Below are 18,217 nucleotides of genomic sequence, written 5' to 3' on the forward strand. Positions count from 1 at the left end.
ATCCATCCATCCATCCATCCATCCATCCATCCATCCATCCATCCATCCAACCATGCACCCATCCATCCATCCATCCATCCATCCATCCATCCATCCATCCATCCTTAGATTCTTCGTGGTTACTTTTCGTAACCTATTTTCAGAGTTAGCCATATTTATTTTGCGATAAGTTTTTAAAACCAAAGTTAAAGGAATGGGTCCATATCAATGAGTTTTTTCGGCTGTAAAGAAAGCTTTAAATGACATCATAATCGAGCGATGTAATATTTTGGCAAAGTCAAAAATGTTACGAAAAGGAACACTCTTCAGGTTTCTAAAGGGGAAAATGGTATAAATCCGAAAATAACGCGAAACACGCGGATATATTGCCTTAACTAAGGTGCACATTGGCCAGAGAACTTCCTGAAACGTTTTAATTTGTGTTAAAACCTCAAAGCTTTAAAATGGAGTGTAAGTATATGCTTTTCATCGTCGACTGAAGCTTGATCGAGTTTTCAAAAGTCCGTGTGTTTTGGTTTCAATTGGAAAAAGTGAATTATTTGTTGAAATACGCAATGGAAGGCACTCTAAGTTATAGGACATGGAGATTAATAGCTTACAACATTGTATAAGGTGTTTGGAAATATGTTACCTTTTTAAAAAGAAATTACACGTCTTTTTCGCTGGAAATTGATGTTCTCTGAAAACTCAATAGCCGCTAAAATTTTGCTTAATCTATTCCATCCATGGGAAGTGATTTTTTAGCCTCTTAAAACCATGGCTATCACAAATTTTTAATGATTCATATAGCCTGTCTTTCGGAGGTTGTGGTGTAAAAGTACTGACACGATAGTGCCATTTAAAGCGGAGTTTTCAACTTTTTCCCGTGTGTACTCGAAATGCGCTAATGTTACGAAAAGGAACATTTGGAGGGTGTGTGATAGGGTACAACAAAAAAATGTATAAGGTAGTTTGCAGATGACAATTTTCTTTTATTTTCTGCTTGGATAATGTTTAGTTAGTATGGGGAACATAAGCATTTCCACCACAACCTCGTATCTTTTTTTTAATTTGTGAAAACTGCAAGTTACAAAAAGGAACGTGCCGTAAGTTGGGTCTTCTACAGGGTAAGGGCCTCTAATACTAATCTTCATGTTGTCGAACAAAATATTACAAGCGCTGTAAAAAAAAAACGTTAATTGCCCCTCAGCCTACATACCTCAGTCAACATATACCATTTTTACAACAAATACTCTTTATTAAAAGCAATTTTTAATGAAATAACAGTAAGAGAAAGCGTAAAATGTTTCTTTACGGGGTAAGACCATCTCATAATTATCTTCATGTTGTTGATGATAATATTGCAAGCGCTGGTAAATAAAGTTGATAGCGACTGAGAGAATAAAACATATACCCTTTTAACAACAAATGCTCTATACTAAAAGCAATTTTAACTAAATAACAGTAGGAGTTCTTAACCTGAAAATGGCCTTTCTTAATTTAATTGACAGTAACAATAATTTGGCAACAAAACGTTTTTTGCCCCTTAACAATTGTAAATGTTCATTCTAACTACAGTGGCTCAGTGTCTTTTTGAGTCCTTCAATGTTTAAATCTAAATGCACAGAACTACTCTGACGAATAATACGGCTGTGTTTAACTCATAACATGGTAGGTTTTTAGCTTTGCATACTGGTCTAGTGTGCTTATCGGTAACGACCTACTTTTTTCTTAGCTTGAGCACGCGCAATCTTCCTGCGCTCTGTCCGAATCTTATCCAATTAACAGTAACAATAATTAGGCAACAAAATGTTTTTTCCCCTTAACAGTTGTAAATGCTCATTCTAACTACAGTGGCTCAGTGTCTTTTTGAGTCCTTCAATGTTCAAATCTGAATGCACAGACCTATTCTGAGGAAAAATACGGATGTGTTTAACTCATAACACGGTAGGTTTTTAGCTTTGCATACTGGTCTAGTGTGCTTATCGGTAACGACCTACTTTTTTCTTAGCTTGAACACGCGCAATCTTCCTGCGCTCTGTCCGAATCTTATCCAGTTAACAGTAACAATAATTAGGCAACAAAATGTTTTTTCCCTTAACAGTTGTAAATGCTCGTTCTAACCACGTAGTGGCTCATTGTCTTTTTGAGTCCTTCAATGTTCAAATCTAAATGCACAGAACTACTCTGACAAATAATACGGCTGTGTTTAACTCATAACATGGTAGGTTTTTAGCTTTGCATACTGGTCTAGTGTGCTTATCGGTAACGACCTACTTTTTTCTTATCTTGAGCACGCGCAATCTTCCTGCGCTCTGTCCGAATCTTATCCACAAGCTGCTGAGGCGTAAAACCAACAATTACCTTTCTTGCTTCCTCATCCTCTTCTATCTTGGTCTTTACGTAATACTGAGTGATTCTCTCATTGCTCACTATGAGATCCCTGAACAACCTCCAGTAAATCTCTGTCCGATCATCCGAGAAAGTCATTCCTCCTTTACGGCTGACTACTGAAGACAACTCTGCAGATTTCTCATCTGGGAAAAAGCGAAGATGTTTTTCCTGTTGTGTCTCGGTTTCAGTCGGAAGAACTTGCTCACTTTCCTGTGACTCTGCTTCTTTTATGAAAGATCTCACTTTGTCAAATACTTTGCTCGCGTCGATTTTACTGATTTTTTTTGTGCCCTTGAATAATGTCTTTCACCGTTTATTTGTATATTAATGGATTTCTCCTTGATGGCCGTCTCAAATGCTGATTTTACGGATTCATTCTCCTCATCTGTCCAGCGATGCCGACCACTCTCCAACTTCCCATCACTTTGATCTTCTCGGCCACTCATCTGTTGGGACTGGCAATTGTTCTTCAGTCTTCTTTATCAGCGTCTTTCTGGTCGGTTCTATACATGATGTTGCGCAATGCCTCAGATGTTTTGGCGGCAGTTTTCTCTTTTTGGCGGATAAGATAGAACTTTTCTGCGGTCTTCTGATTGTGTCCCATCAGGTCTGCTAGATCCTTCTTCAGGTGTCCATGTTCTTCATGAATAGCGGAGACTGCTGCCTTTCTAAACGACGCTGCATTCACCCTGACCAGCACCTTGCCTGTGGCTTTCTGCCAAAACGAGTTCCGCTGCGCCGAAACCTCGTTCTTGCAACAAAATAAAGCTATTGAAATGTGCTATGAGATGCAATGAGATATTATTATGCGCGTTTGCCTTTTATTGAAAAATATTCGCATAAACTGTCGTTTCCGGTTTTCTTTACAAGTATACGATTCACGCTGCGCACTTGTACTTTTTACTGATTTCACCTTGAAACTGTGCAACTCTTATGTTGTTATTGCTGTAAATGTACTTTCATTAAATTTAAAAACCTCATATATTGTAGTTTCAATATTCTATAAAAGACTGTTCATAAGAACTTCATTTTCAATTGAAAAATGGAAGCAAGTTTTTATCATGTGGAGCGCGTATGAAATTATGCGTCACTCATTAACGTGTAACCCGACAAAACGGTTTGAAAAGTCGTATCTCTCGACATATTCAACAAATAAAAAAAATATAACCATGCTTTTAAACCTCATTTATTACATCGTCGAGCTTGGGTAAGTGTAGGAGATTGCCTTTGGGGGTTCTAGTATTCTTGCACATCTTGGTTTATAAACCAAAATACGCTCATCAATTCGAAGACTTGCAATGTTACTGAACACAAACAAAACTTACCCGATAGCTTTCATGTCGGCCACAAGTGCCTCCCTATGATGCTTCATTGGCGCTTGCGTGTCGGTTTATCTTCTTTTCTTTTCGTTTCTTTTTTGTTAAACGTTTTCTCCCATAGGTAATACCGAAAACGTGCTTGCAGAAGCTAACTGGGAAAAACATGACTGAAAAACTTTAACTTTCCCGCGAAGCACCATTTTGCTTCCTGTGAACGTCAAGGGTTCTACTATGTTATTGGCTGGCGGTTCACAGTGTGAGCCCGGTGTTGACATAATTCTCCGAGAAGGCGTGACATGCTTCTAAATCTTTAGAAGGCGAAAACTCGCAATACGATTTCTGCAAGACGCCTCCTCTTCAAATGAATTAATAGGGTATGTAGAATTGACGGAATTTCGTGAAATTTGGCCCGAAAGTTAACTGAACAACGAGAAACAAAAGGGTGTCGGCATTTTTTTTTTTTTGAATCAAATAATTCCCTCCTGGCGGTCTCGGAACGCAACACGTTTGCAAATTCTTTTTTACTGGAACTTGACAGATATATTAAAAGAAAAACAAATAGGAATACTGGGAAATGCTCACACCCTTTGAGAGATTGATGATTTTTGATTAACACTGTGCAGTTACATTTCGTCAGAGCCCACGTTTGATTACCGATTAATTCGACGGAATGGCGCTCTGTCATTTTACTGTTTACCGGCTTCCTTCGCCTTAGTAGAGGAATAACCAAAATAGCTTATAATTTTATCGAATTTTGCATTAAATAAGCTTTTTATCAATATATAGATTGTGGTGGTTTCCTTAAAAATAACGCACGTACGACTTTTTTTCGGGAAGGCACCCGCGAAGGTTTGGAGTAACCTTAAACAGTCTTATCTTTAGTCTACAACACTTGTTCCTTTTTGTTACCTACCAAAGTTACCAAAAGGAATACTTGTCCCTTTTCGTAACTTAATGAGGTTACAAAAAGGAACAAGTGTTCCTTTTGGTAACTTTGGTAGGTTACAAAAAGGAACACTTGTTCCTTTTTGTAACCTTAGGTTACGAAAAGGAACACCTGTTCCTTTTCGTAACCAAACAAAAGTTACGAAAAGGAACACAAGTTACAAAAAGGAACAAAACACGTTACAAAAAGGAACATGAATCTACCCATCCATCCATCCATCCATCCATCCATCCATCCATCCATCCATCCATCCATCCATCCATCCATCATTCGTTCGTTCGTTCGTTCGTTCGTTCATTCATCCATCCATGCGTTCGTTTGTTCGTTCGTTCGTTCATTCGTTTGTTCGTTCGTTCGTTCGTTCATTCATTAATTCATCCATCCATGCATTCATTCGCTTGTTCGTTCGTTCATTCATTCATTCATTCATTCATTCATTCATACCCGCTTGAGGCACATGGTTTTTTTTCCGGCATTTGTTCTGTTTCTCGTGCACAGCTTATTCAAATTATAGAGGCTAATAACTTCGAAGATTAAAAAAATGTATATATTACTATTTTGCAAAAGCCAGTTGCATTATTATACGATCTGGCAACGTTCGCATGTATGTGAGTAATTTCAGTTTAGCTAGGCTCAATTGCTCGCGCGCCTTCCTCAGCTTAGTCTTATATTGTAAATAACCAACATGGTGTATTTCATCGAGAATACTTTAGGACAGGATATCTGTTGTTTTGATCACCGCTCACATTCGTAACAGGGACAAAATAAACTTGGTACGTTTATGAGTTTGAAATTTCCCAACGAGTTTTTGTTTTCTTTATTTCCGACCTAACTGCATGCTTGGAGTACTAGATGCAGGAAATCGAGGTGCCGAATCTATTACAAACTTTCCTCGGGAAAGCTCATTTCTTTCGTTTAACACAATTATTTTATTAACTTGGGAAATCAGGTTGTGTTAATAAATGAGAGGATTTACGACATAATAATTACTATTGTTTTCTTCAGAGTAGATAAAACAGCGCTTTATAGAGTAAGAAAAATGTAGTAATTTACATGAGACAAAGAAAACTTTGACAACGTCGGCGGGACTCGAACCGCACAGGTGTGAAGAACAATTTATTTTAACGGTAGAAGTTTACGAAATCCTAGGTAATGTTACGAAGGTACTACCTCCGTCTTAGGCTGCTTTACGCCAAAGACGACGATCGTGCGCCAGTGCGCCGAGCGATTTCGAAACCGACGCCAAAGATCTTCGGCGTAACCTGCCGGCATAAAACGTAGCCTGGGTGCAAAGTTTTATGGGTTCGACTGGGTTCGACTCAGATCGGAGCCCGCTCAATAACCTTCATGCTCCTTATATGCGTTATTGACCAAGCGTGAGGTCAAGATGGCTGGATATTGGCCAAGTTCTTTTTTTGCGTTTTTATGGACCGAGACGAAGTCGAGGTCCATAAAAACGCAAAAAAAAGAACGAGGCCAATATCCAGCCATCTTGACCGAACAAGCTTGGTCAATAAAGGATTTATTATATGGCTTTACCATCAAGTTAAAACTACAATAACAAAACAAAACACAACATGAAACTGCTCAACTCGGAAAGAAATTCTTCATAGCCGGCCGGTGCAAGATTTATTTTCAGTGCACCTTTGGATTAGAATGTAATCGTGGAAAACAAGGAATCCTAAATTATCTTAGGGCTCTAACTTTATAATGGCTTAAAGGAAGTGTACAATTATCGAGAACGAAAAATTTAGATTTTCGCAAGAGCGGGAAGATTTGAATAGAATCCGGCAAACTCGCCATTTTCACGCGATCGCGCGGTGGCGTGAATAATAAATTTTTTTACACAGTTTTCGGCTTCCAATCATTAATTCTTGAATGAAACAATAGATTTTGAGATTATATGCAAACATAAGCCGAAAAAAAGAGCAGGTAAATCAGAAAACGGGGCGAAACTTTGACAAGATTTTGTTGTTTACAACAAGCAAGACGCGGCTGAATTAAAAACGTGAGCTTCTTCGGCGAACTTAAAAAAAATACTTTTCTGAACTGCTCTAAACACTAACCGCAACTTCCACTACGCTATGATTTAAATACAGTCATTGCAAACCTAGAGAACTTATCAATTTGGCACTCGACTTGAGACAATAAGTTTTTCAAAATCAATTCTATATCTAAAATACTACACGCAGAGCAACTCACCGGTTCAACTCACATTCATTGTAGCTGAAACGAAGTTTTCACTACACCAGGACGATTCCATTCTCTTTCCTTTCCTTTAGGTAAATGTTGAGAGTTTACCGAACTTTTTAGTGAGCGTTTTCCCCCAAAACAACGAGAAAATCGAAGAAAACCCGCATTGTTGTTGGGATTAAACTTTCGATGCCAAGCGGACGGGCAACGGGTAATCCCGAGCGGGCAAGATAGCTCCATCTTGCCCGCTCGGGTAGCCAATCACAGCGCAGAATTTGACTCATCTTGCCCGCTCGCAGAGCCAGCCATATAATAAATTTCATTACCGAGCTAATCGTTTACTAGCTTTCTTGAAGATCCCTGTTTGGACGTGACAGGTGGGTTGATAAGTTACCACTGTGTCACAATGCATTTTCCTCAAACTTATAACCGTCAATAAACAAGCAGTCTGTGTTTTTGTCGTTTATTCAGGATCTACGTATAATATCTATATTCAGTTCGTTGTTTAATTTAACTTTTAAAGTTGCCTGAATGGTGTATCACATGCAGGAGAAGCACTTTTTTAACTCAGTTTTTTGCCTAAGTTCGTCGAGGCTATGTCACATTCTAAGAACCACCGTACAGCCCGCTTTGATTACTGAGCATTCATGAATTAAAGACCTTTTCTCTGACTTCCTTTCCCGTTGTGGCTGGCTTAACAATAGACGGTTGTTTTCTGCAGAAGTAACCCATCAAGTCGAACAGCAGCTTAAAAAACTCCCTCAGAGTCAACAGCGAGACTCCAGTGAAAAGACCCCCCATGCTGCCGAGAAGATCTTCGGACTGTGGATAGAATTAAGCAAGCTTAGGACGGTGCCTGCTATTGTTAGTGCGCATACGTTCTGCGCATCTCGAGCTGATCCGAGAAACTCGGGTTTCTTCTATAAGCTGTCTTCGTATACAGAGATATTTTTACGCGGTTTGTGACTATGCAGGACAGGTAGGACATGGCAGGGGCTATTGGAATCCAAAAGAAAATTGGTATAGTAATGGCGAATTTTTCAAAGATAGTTTTAAAGCTTCAATTTGAAAAAAAACCTCATACAATGTGACGTATTTTATTTACACCTGCTTAAAATTATTTTAGAACGTATACACAGCAAACAATAGGAGGCACCGTCCTTAAAACGGCTAGAAAAAAAGGCCGTTTCGACGGTGCGTTGTCTGTGACGTCAATAATTCGTGCCAAAAACCTTAAAAGTACTCGTCAGTTAGCGGGAAGGGGACGCCTGGGTACTAGAAAATATTAAAATTACCCTTCCTCGAGGATAACTCAGGTCACCCTATAGTTTTTTAAGCTGTCTGCTCTTTCTTTTTCTTGCGGCAGTTAATTAGAACAAGGCCTCGAAGGATTATACAAAACATTGGTCTTTCTCCATCGTAATAAATCAATACAACGTTATCTACAAACATGTCTCAGAACTGTGGCTTGTCTTTCTTTCTGGACAGTATCATTTCCGTGATGCTACATTATCGTGGAGAAATAAATGGAAACGTGGCTTACGAGACACAATCCATGGTTTTCGTTTTCACGCCTCCACATTCCTTTCTCCCTAATTCCTGTTCTTTGTGTTTAATTAATATGTGGAAATACAGAAACTTGAAACTTGAACTTTAATCCATTTCCACTAAAGTTCATAACATTTGAGTTACCAAATCCAAGGTAACGGGACAATTTCTTGAAAAAAAAAAAATTTTTTTTTGGAGAAATCATACAGGTGCCTTAGATTCCGAAAACATGTATCGTAACTTAGTAGGGCTTGGTGAATCTGAATCTGGACCCAAGATTGTAGCAAATTAGACAGAACCTATATTGAATGCTCAGCAAGTGACACCTTATACTTACCCAGATTCTTTGTTCTTGTTGGATTAGCTCCACTGTCATGCTTTTGTAGTACACATTTACATGCGCCAAATTTTTCCTGTTGAACAAAACAGATAAATAAACAAAACAAAAACAGAATCGAAACAAACAAGAAAAAACCCAACCTTTTGCAAATAAGCAAATAAAGATCGAGGTTAGTTCAACGTTTGGAATCAGGGAAAGAGTAAAGTTATCGGCCACTAAGGGAAACAGTTGAGCCTAACTAACCTTGCTTCAAATATGCCACTTGTTACCTTTGGGGCTCTTTCTGTCAAGTTACTGGTGTTTCGCAGACGCAACTGGTTTTTCAAAAGTAAATAAAACATTAGGTGCGATATCATTAATTTATACGCCGGAAAAACAGACACACACACGAACAGAAAACAAACAAAACAGAACTGTTTATAAAACAAAAAAATAAAAAAACAAACAAGAACAAATAAATAAATAAATAAATAAATAAAACAAACAGTAACAACACAAAGAAATCCCCGTTGCAAAATCAAATGAATTTCGTAATTCTATTCCGGAGGAATGTTTCATGAAGCACTGTGGCGGGCGCGGATGAGGTGATCTCCCTTAACTACTGTGTTCAATCTGTGTACATTTCGTATCTTTGTCGTTCCAAGTAATGTTGAGTTAAACCATGATGTCTTGCGCACAATAATTTCAAAGAATAGTTTTAAACAAACCGATCAAAGCCTAGGGATTCCAACATTCTCCTGCAGCGCTCTTAACATAATGTTTAAACTGAAAACTCGAGCGAGACGAAACAGACGGCTTCGTTTGCGTGCTACACCTGGGCCCAGTTGCTCGAAGCATGGTTGGCGCTAACCCGGGTTAAATGCCATGACAACCTATAGGTTTTAATACCTCTTAACCAATGGTTAGCGCTAACCATGCTTCGAGCAACTCAGCCCTGGAGTCTGGAACGCTACGAAACCTCGCGCGCTATTGAAGAGAGTAATCTTGAAAAATGAAACTCACCAAATATGCTTCTGTTGGCCATATTGCAGAAGATGTAGTGGCAGGATACTCAAACAACCTAAAAAATAGAACGATGAAACACTTGTAAACTACTAAGTACACTGGAGCTGTCCATAGAGATGAAATTCTCAATCAAATTCTCAAATTCAAATTCTCATTCATTTATTTTTAGATAGGTGTGCTCACTTAGTGGGAAGCCGCTATATTATATTGATACAGAAATAATTTTATTGTTATTATTATTATCATCATTATTATTATTATTATTATTATTATTAGTAGTAGTAGTACTAGTAGTAGTAGTAGTAGTAGTAGTAGTAGTATATACCACACAAACTTTACGCGCGCGCTGATTGGCTAGCTCGGAGGTGATTAGCCAAGTACTATTCACCTCCGAGTAGTCGAAGAGAAACAAGATGGCTTCCCGATTCGCCACGGTTACTTAAGAGGTAATTTCTTCGATAAACGAGGTGGCTGTTGAAAAAAATTCATTAATGGCAGCAAGGTTTGGTTTGACGAAATTAAATGGTAAGTTATTTAAACTTTTCAACCTCATATTCTAAGAATTATCCCTTGTTTACGAAAACTGCCGAGCACTAAAATTATAATGAAAACAGTGAAACTAACATCTAATATTTTTAGCATGGTTTCAACAACAAGACGAATTTCAAAGAAAAATTGAAGAAATGACACTGTAGAAACTAAACAAGTGTCTCCAAAAGTTTTATTCGTCTGCAAGAAAGCGAGAATAAGAAATCGCTTACCGCGTGACGCGCGAAATTTTAAAATTTCATACCATTTGTCAGTATATTGTCAGAAATAAAATAGTTTTTTCGTCCGCTAGTTATTCAGCTTGTGTGGTATATACTAAAACAATTATTCACCTCAGTGTCGGTTAAAGAAATAATTTTATTGTTATTATTATTATTATTATTATTATTATTATTATTATTATTATTATTATTATTATTATTATCATACAAATGCTTCATTTGGCACTAGAATTTACTGCGTCCTGTGATACCTCCTTTCCACCTTTTTTTTTGTTTCGTAAGTGGCAAAAATCTCAGCATTTTAGACTATGCTAATCGATGCTGAACTGAAACACGCAGCAATGTAAAGATATTTCCTTACACAATGGTTATTCATGATTTCGTGATGGGTAAACTGCATCAAAAATTTATTCACACATGCGCAACTAAACTGAATTGGGTTTTTGAAATTTTTAACGGCCATTTCGTTCGCTGTTCTACGAACTGAAAGAACTTAAATTTGGAACGAAAATTGGCTTCTGAAAACTTAGTCCGCGTACAAGTTTGCCAAGAGTTTGCCGGACTTTGCCAGGATTTTAAACGGACAGTTTTGAAGATTTATGGAAGTGATAGTGAGTGTTTTGTGTAAGTTCAAGAGTTGTACAACTGACACTGGCCTGAGATCGTGGCAGTTTCGACTATCTTACGAGGAGAAAGGCTCCGATTTAGCTAGGACTTGTTAAGCCGATGAAACGGGTAAGTGATGCTCAATTAAACAGTTGAATTGCAATGTTAAACAATCCCAATTGAGGAACTCATGATCCTATTCAAAGCTCGTTTTGCCATCATGCTCTTGAGCATTGAATTTGATTTGCCCTGCTGTAGCTGTAGCTGTTGCTATAGCTGTGGCTGTGGCTAACTGCGAGCAGTGCTTATCTTCTCTTTGTATATGTTTAAATCTTTTAATGAACTTAATAAACTTAAACTTAACTTAATATATCAGTTGCGCAGTAACATTCACCGAATAGCTTTAAGGTAGAATAAAAAGAGATTAATACAGGTAGTCGGTCATTTTTAAATGGATTTGCACTTGTTCATAGATAATAAATAAGTTCTAAAAATCCCGATTACAGAGGGAAAGTTTTTAAAATTAACTACACTCACTTGAGTTCACCGTCCATTATCTGTATTACCTTGCTATTTGGCAATTATCTTGATTTAATTCCGAGGCTTACATAAAGTTTGAGTTGGTAGTCCGCACGAAGAAATGATATTCGTTTAAGTGGAACTATAAAAGAGATTATTTTTGCATATTTCCTATTGTTCTTTGTTTACTCTTTGCTTTAGATAATATCCTGCTGTAAATAGACTCAAAAATATGTAGAAATTGATGATTGAGAAGAGAATTGAGCGATGTGGAAATGTAAGTATTTTAAACATTATTTATTTATTTACTCACTTTATTAACCCATTTTAAAAACATTGGTGATCCTTGCAGTCTGATTGGCTCTTGTCAGTGCAATTTATTCACAAATCGAATTACTTTTTGCTTGTGATTTTAGGCCAAAATTGCACGACACGAAGTTCAATTACCACTCTATTACACCCATTTTGAAAGGTTGCGATTTGGAGCAAAAAGTAATGCGATTTGTGAATAAATTGCACCGTTAAGAGCCAATCAGATTGCAAGGATCACCAATGTTTCATACCAAATTGTACTCCACTTAGTTCAAATACCATTATGAATAAGCCTTCTACTCTTATTGAAAGTAGTTTATTAGTAATTACGTAATCGCTTATGATTGGCTATCCGACACCAATTCGCCGGAAAGTCGTATATAAAAGATAACCCCTTCTTTCACAGATCCGGTATCTCTTAATTTGAGTTGTTTGATCATCAGTTTTTTCCAAAGAAAATTTCTTCTTTGCCTATCTCGGGTAACTTTTTGATTCCAGTTATTCACTAACACTATTTAATCCATTCACTCCTGGCCTGTGCCGTCCCTAACCGCTCATGAAAGGCCAGAGAGCAGATTTACGAAGCCAACACACAACAACAGACTTTTGTCAAGAAACAAAAGAGCCTCGTAAATATGACCCCAGCTTTCTTTTGTTTTTTCTGACATTATCATTTTTAACTACATGACCAATTTTAACAAATGTCATTTTGATAATCAGCCGATGTAGTGGGATAAGATCTTACAAACCATTCCTAGATGAGAAGGATTTGTTGGATCAGACCAGAATACAAAAATGCAAAGAATTTTTCCTGCAAAATTAGAAGAACAATTGAATCCCTCCACGGACCGCTTGCTCTTGTCAAAACGATTCCTTTTCCTTAGACCCCATTCAACTGAATCTCGCATTCGGAAAAAGTAATTGACTACGAGCCAGAAATTGTCTCACGAGTGTCGTCCAATTTTCAGGAGTAGTTCTGAAAAGACTGATCAATAAGGGTGCAAATGCTGACCTGCTATTTTGAAATTGGGACTAAGCGATAAACTTTAATTACTTATTTACTTCGTTTTTCTTCAGCTTTATAGAAATGCAGAACTATATATCCAGTCAAAAAGAACAAAGCATTCCAGGTCCAAACTATCTTGACAGACATGAAGAAATGGATATACAAATCAGTAAGTTCTTTTTCCTTTCTTTCTTCTTTCTTTGCTAGACTGTTTATTGTCAGTTTTCATCCACTGTCTAAACCAGGGATAAAGCCTCGACACAAATGCCTATATTAATTAGCATACTACGTCATCATCATCAACAACTCAGTTGAATACCACCACCATCATCATCATCATCATCATCATCATCATCATCATCATCATCATCATCATCAATATCATCATCACAATATCACAATCGTTGTCGTCGTCATCACTATCTATATATTTATTAATTTTTTGGCTTTTGGTAGGTACTGGAGTATTCCTGCAGGAGAAACGAACTTGTGACGCACAGCATAAGAGGAAACATCAGGAATCTAAATGGTTGAGCTAGAAACCGGATTTTAAAACAGGTATCACGGCTTTCTTATCTCTGCGCTGCCTTCAACAATCAATCCCAAGATCTTTATTAACCAATATTTTAAATCTCTCCATGTAGCTGATTTGACTTCCCGAGAGAGGCCTACTTTCTACATCAATTGCAAGGTAGATATCAACATTAAGTTATATGAAAGGTATTAGCGCTTAAAAGCCACAAGAGAACAACCTGAAAATTACCACATCGAAGAACGAAATATCCCATTGATTTCCTTTTAATTTCTTTGTAGAGGAAGAAGTAACCAGGGGCTGTCTTCTTAAAAAAAAAAAACCGGCATAGCTGACGGCGCGAATGCTCACACTTAGCACCGCAGTACCCAATCCCTGTTTTCATATTCAAAAACGTATCTTTAAGGCTGCAACATCTCTTTCAACGGAACGAAACTCTAAACTATGAATAACAGACAGTATCGATTTCGGAAAGGTGGCCAATAGTTGCCAGTCACTTGACCCCAAGCTGGGTGGAGGGTTTCGCGCGCTCCACTTGGTGCTTGTCTTACTTTCGCGCTTCCCGAGGCCCGTATAGTCGTGGCAGTCAACCTATCCCGGTCTGCCGGGGAATGCACTCAACAGGCATTGCACACAGGTACAGTAGTCAACGCAGTTGAATACAGGCCGAGTTATACCGGCAGCTAACTGTAACGTGACCTGTTAGGGTGACAGGCAATATACTGGGTCGCTGTGTGAAGTTCATGGCTGGTGCCGGAGGACCGTCTGTATTCAAGCGGGGGTCACACGTTGTTTCAATTTTCTCGGATAATAAATTCCCAAATACTTTTTTAAAATTCAGTTTGAAGTTTCTGAGAAGGGGATGTCGCTTTGAAATAATATATACCAGTCTGATAAACTAGAAGAAAGACCCTCGCAGTTATTTATGCAACTTAAGCAGTTGCGAAAAGCCGAATGCCTGAAAAATGTTCAGGTTTGAACGGGATTCGAGCCCATGACCTCTGCAATGCCGGTGCAGTGCTCTACCAACTGAGCTATCAAGCCAACTGGGAGCTGGTCATATTGCGAGTTCGCAATATACCCGTGAAGGATGAATAAATGAATATGAATATATGACACAAACACTGATTTGAACTGTGGGTGCAAGATTAAATAGAGGAAAGACCTTAGTAGTTATTTACAAAACATTAACGGGATATATACTAAAAAAAGAAGCAAAATTATGAAAGAAAGAAAATTAAATGAATGCCATTGATCTAAAGAAGATTGTGATGCAATTCTAGTAGCTTCACTCAGAGCCACGAAAAAAAGTTAAACCAGATTTACAGAAAAATGCGATGCACTCGTGAGTTTCGTATATTGCTGCTGTAAAAGCTCTTCTCGACTGGGCTATCAAGGCCTATCTCTTACTAACAAACTCTGTGTTCAGATTGTAGGGTGTAGGCTGTAAAAGCTGTTCTCGACTGGGCTATCAAGACCTACTGTCTCTTACTAACAAACTCTGTGTTCAGATTGTAGAGTTATATTTAACGCTTACAAACAGGTAGGTGTGTATGTGGAACGGAATTACTCTAACTCGCTGCGGTAAGTTCTAAATGTGGCCCTTGTGTCGTTGGGTTTTGAGGAGAGTAATATAGCAACTTTAGATAATAAAAATAAGACTGGAACAAGACAGAGATTTCAGTGCATGTGGCGCTTTTTTCTGACTTAGTGGAAGGTCTGAAATAGTTCACAGCTTGAGCAGAACAATACTCACTCCTGGTGCCCGAGTAATCCATGTTTGTTGGTCGGTTGGTTGACTGGTTTGTTTATGTTAAATAGATGAGCATGAAGCAGAGAATAGTCAGTCAACTGAAAATCAACTGAAGAAGTTATAATTTACACTCTATATCGGGTTCAAGAATCTCTAGTAGTGACTTCATTTTTTCTAGCCAGTGATAGCTAAGGGGGGGGGGGGGGGGGGGAAGCCGGAAGAAGGAACTTTCTTGATCATCTTACGCTGAAACAATCTAAGCATCAGCGCCTTTATCAATGTATTTTAATATTATCAGATAACATTTGTTTATTATTAGTCTTGATAAATTACGTTTTTGTTTCTTTTTTTATTAGGGCGTTTTCTCTGGATGAAAAGCTTCACGAAGTTCTTAAGCTGGAGTTTAATTGAGATAAATTGATCAACAAGACTATTCAAGCCTTCACTCTAAACATTGATTAAGAATCAGTACCCGGTTTTTTTAAATCTCAGGAACAACATGGAAAAGCAATTTTGATATTTCATGATCACATGCTCCTCACTCTCAAATAACAATGCGTGAAGATTGCTGAGGAGCATGTCTCAATTGATCATACCTAAGTAGGGATTGCGACTGCTATGACTATTTTGGATGTGTTTGGCCGTAGCAAAAGTGAGTAAAAATCGATGAAGGGTTTGTTTTTCCACTTTGAAAATGAAACAAATTTAGTTATTTTATGATACAGTAGATTTACAGATGAAACTTTCGGTTGTAGTTAACGCCACGTAAATGGTCTGAGAAGAGTTTGTGCCTCGATCATTCGGTGAACCGTGAGTTCACCGCCGAATTCGCATCAAAATTTCATATAGCCTGTTGCAGGCTCCAGGAGTACCGCGGGAGACGCGAAAGTACACCGAGAGCCTTGAACAGGCTAAATTGGGCACTTGTAAAGGTGTTATTTCTGGACTCCAATTTTTCTCTTTCTTATAGAACCGATGTAGGATTTAAAGTTAACCCAGGTTTTACAATAGTTTCTGTATCCATGTGCATTTTCATCACTAAATTTCTTCAGGTCTCAAGCTACCGAGAGGTTAAAAGGATTGAGATGATTCACTGCAAAATATGAAGGGCAAGAAAACGTTTACAGGAATCCTCGTTATTTAAGTTAAACTGAATTTTAAAGGGTTAAAAATATTAAATAAACACCAAACTAAAACTAAAAATGAAAACTAAAATAAAATTATTATAAAAACAATAATTTAAAACAATTTAAAACTAAAATTTATCTCACCACAAAAAGTCCTTCTCAGGACTACACTCACCCGGATTGTCATAAGTTACCTACTTATTAGAGTTTATTAACGTGGATTCCCGTAAAATGAGGTTGTCCTGCGCCTTGCTGATTTTGCCAACTTGTTCAATACTGTATCAGTTTAAAAGGAAAACAGAGACTTTGGTTAACTTGCAAACTATATCAAAAGTGCTGAACGATTCTCAAAGAATTATATAGTCAATTCGTAAGGGCGTCGATTTTTATGATTATACTTAAAAGATTTTCGATTTTTGTCCCTCAAGATAAATTATCTAGAGTAATACAGCTAGAAACGGAATTATCTACTTTTTGACTTTCGTGAAATTATTTAGTGTAACGTAGATATGTAGCATGTTTTAAGACAATGATTGCAAAAATAAATAAAATGTTTTTGTCCACTGTGACTTGAGTAGCAGTCATTTCCGGGAGCAGACAGACATAATAAAATACGCGATTCCCTATCACAAAACTTGCAGCTATTATAGGCAACACTTCCTGGAGTAACGCATTTTCCTGTGGCAATATTTAGGATTCTTCTTATGCCAGTTGAATACTCCATACGCCCTTATTTCTGCTCGCTTTTCGTGCTCTCTGAAATGACTGCTATACAGGTTACATCAGCCTCGTCTTATGTTGTTCAGTCTATTATTTAACAAGAAACTGCAAGTCTGTTTAAGGAGAAGGCTTTTGGAACATTTCGGCATCTTTCATTGTAAAAACTCGGCTGCAAAGAATTAAAATCCGCACAGAAAACGGATCTCAACGTCCGAATGCAACATCCGGAAGCTAGTGATGTTCAAGAATCCATGGGTCTTGAACAAATTCTAAAGATTGGGTGCAACGGGAACACAAATGAAGAGACGTGGAGTTTGATCTGAGCCCTCGTGCGTTCCAGTCGAGCTAAATTTGCCTCTGAGTCAATCAGGTAGGAGCTCCCAACGATAACCGATAACCGTTAGGGCCTGGTGTTGGTAGTTGCGACGTTAATTTCCATGACAACCTCAACGGCTTCATTGTTTTTGGTCAGCGATTTAATGCAGTTTGCCGCCATTTTGTAGTTTTGATAGGCAAAGATGTGATATTTAATCGTCGAATTCTTTGAAGCAGCGTTCGCTTTGGTTTTTTGAATTCTAAAGATTGGGTGCAACGGGAACACAAATGAAGAGACGTGGAGTTTGATCTGAGCCCTCGTGCGTTCCAGTCGAGCTAAATTTGCCTCTGAGTCAATCAGGTAGGAGCTCCCAACGATAACCGATAACCGTTAGGGCCTGGTGTTGGTAGTTGCGACGTTAATTTCCATGACAACCTCAACGGCTTCATTGTTTTTGGTCAGCGATTTAATGCAGTTTGCCGCCATTTTGTAGTTTTGATAGGCAAAGATGTGATATTTAATCGTCGAATTCTTTGAAGCAGCGTTCGCTTTGGTTTTTTGAAACGTATGAAGTGATGTTCCGTAGAACATAGGAGAGTGAAAATCGCCGAATTAAGAATTCATTTTGTCTCATGCAACGTTGTTCGTTGTGGTGGAATCTTGATCGGAAGCTTTGAACAGAAGAGCGCGGAGAAGAGCTTCTGACACATATGGAAATGCGTATTGATCGTCCAAAAGCCAGAAGATATTAAGACACTTACCTTGTCTCAGAGTACTAGTGCCCATAGATCATTGCATTTAGCCAGTGAACTGATCAAACTTGATCACCAGT

General features: G+C 38.0%; 1 protein-coding gene across 1 annotated transcript in view; it reads right to left on the reverse strand.

Annotated features, from left to right (window-relative positions):
• Positions 1 to 7,201: 7,201 nt before the first annotated feature.
• Positions 7,202 to 18,217, reverse strand: part of LOC146464387 (epithelial sodium channel subunit alpha-like) — a 51,878-nt gene continuing 40,862 nt past the window's right edge. The window contains exons 11-13 of the mRNA XM_085129793.1: positions 8,963 to 9,033; positions 8,717 to 8,792; positions 7,202 to 7,653 (exon numbers count right to left, since the gene is read on the reverse strand). Of these exons, the coding sequence (XP_084985919.1) occupies positions 7,477 to 7,653; positions 8,717 to 8,792; positions 8,963 to 9,033 (324 nt within the window). The 3' untranslated portion in view covers positions 7,202 to 7,476. The remainder of the gene's footprint in view (positions 7,654 to 8,716; positions 8,793 to 8,962; positions 9,034 to 18,217) is intronic.

This window comes from Pavona decussata, unplaced genomic scaffold (genome assembly GCF_977016875.1).
Source record: "Pavona decussata unplaced genomic scaffold, jaPavDecu1.1 SCAFFOLD_164, whole genome shotgun sequence".
NCBI classification, from domain to species: Eukaryota; Metazoa; Cnidaria; class Anthozoa; order Scleractinia; family Agariciidae; genus Pavona; species Pavona decussata.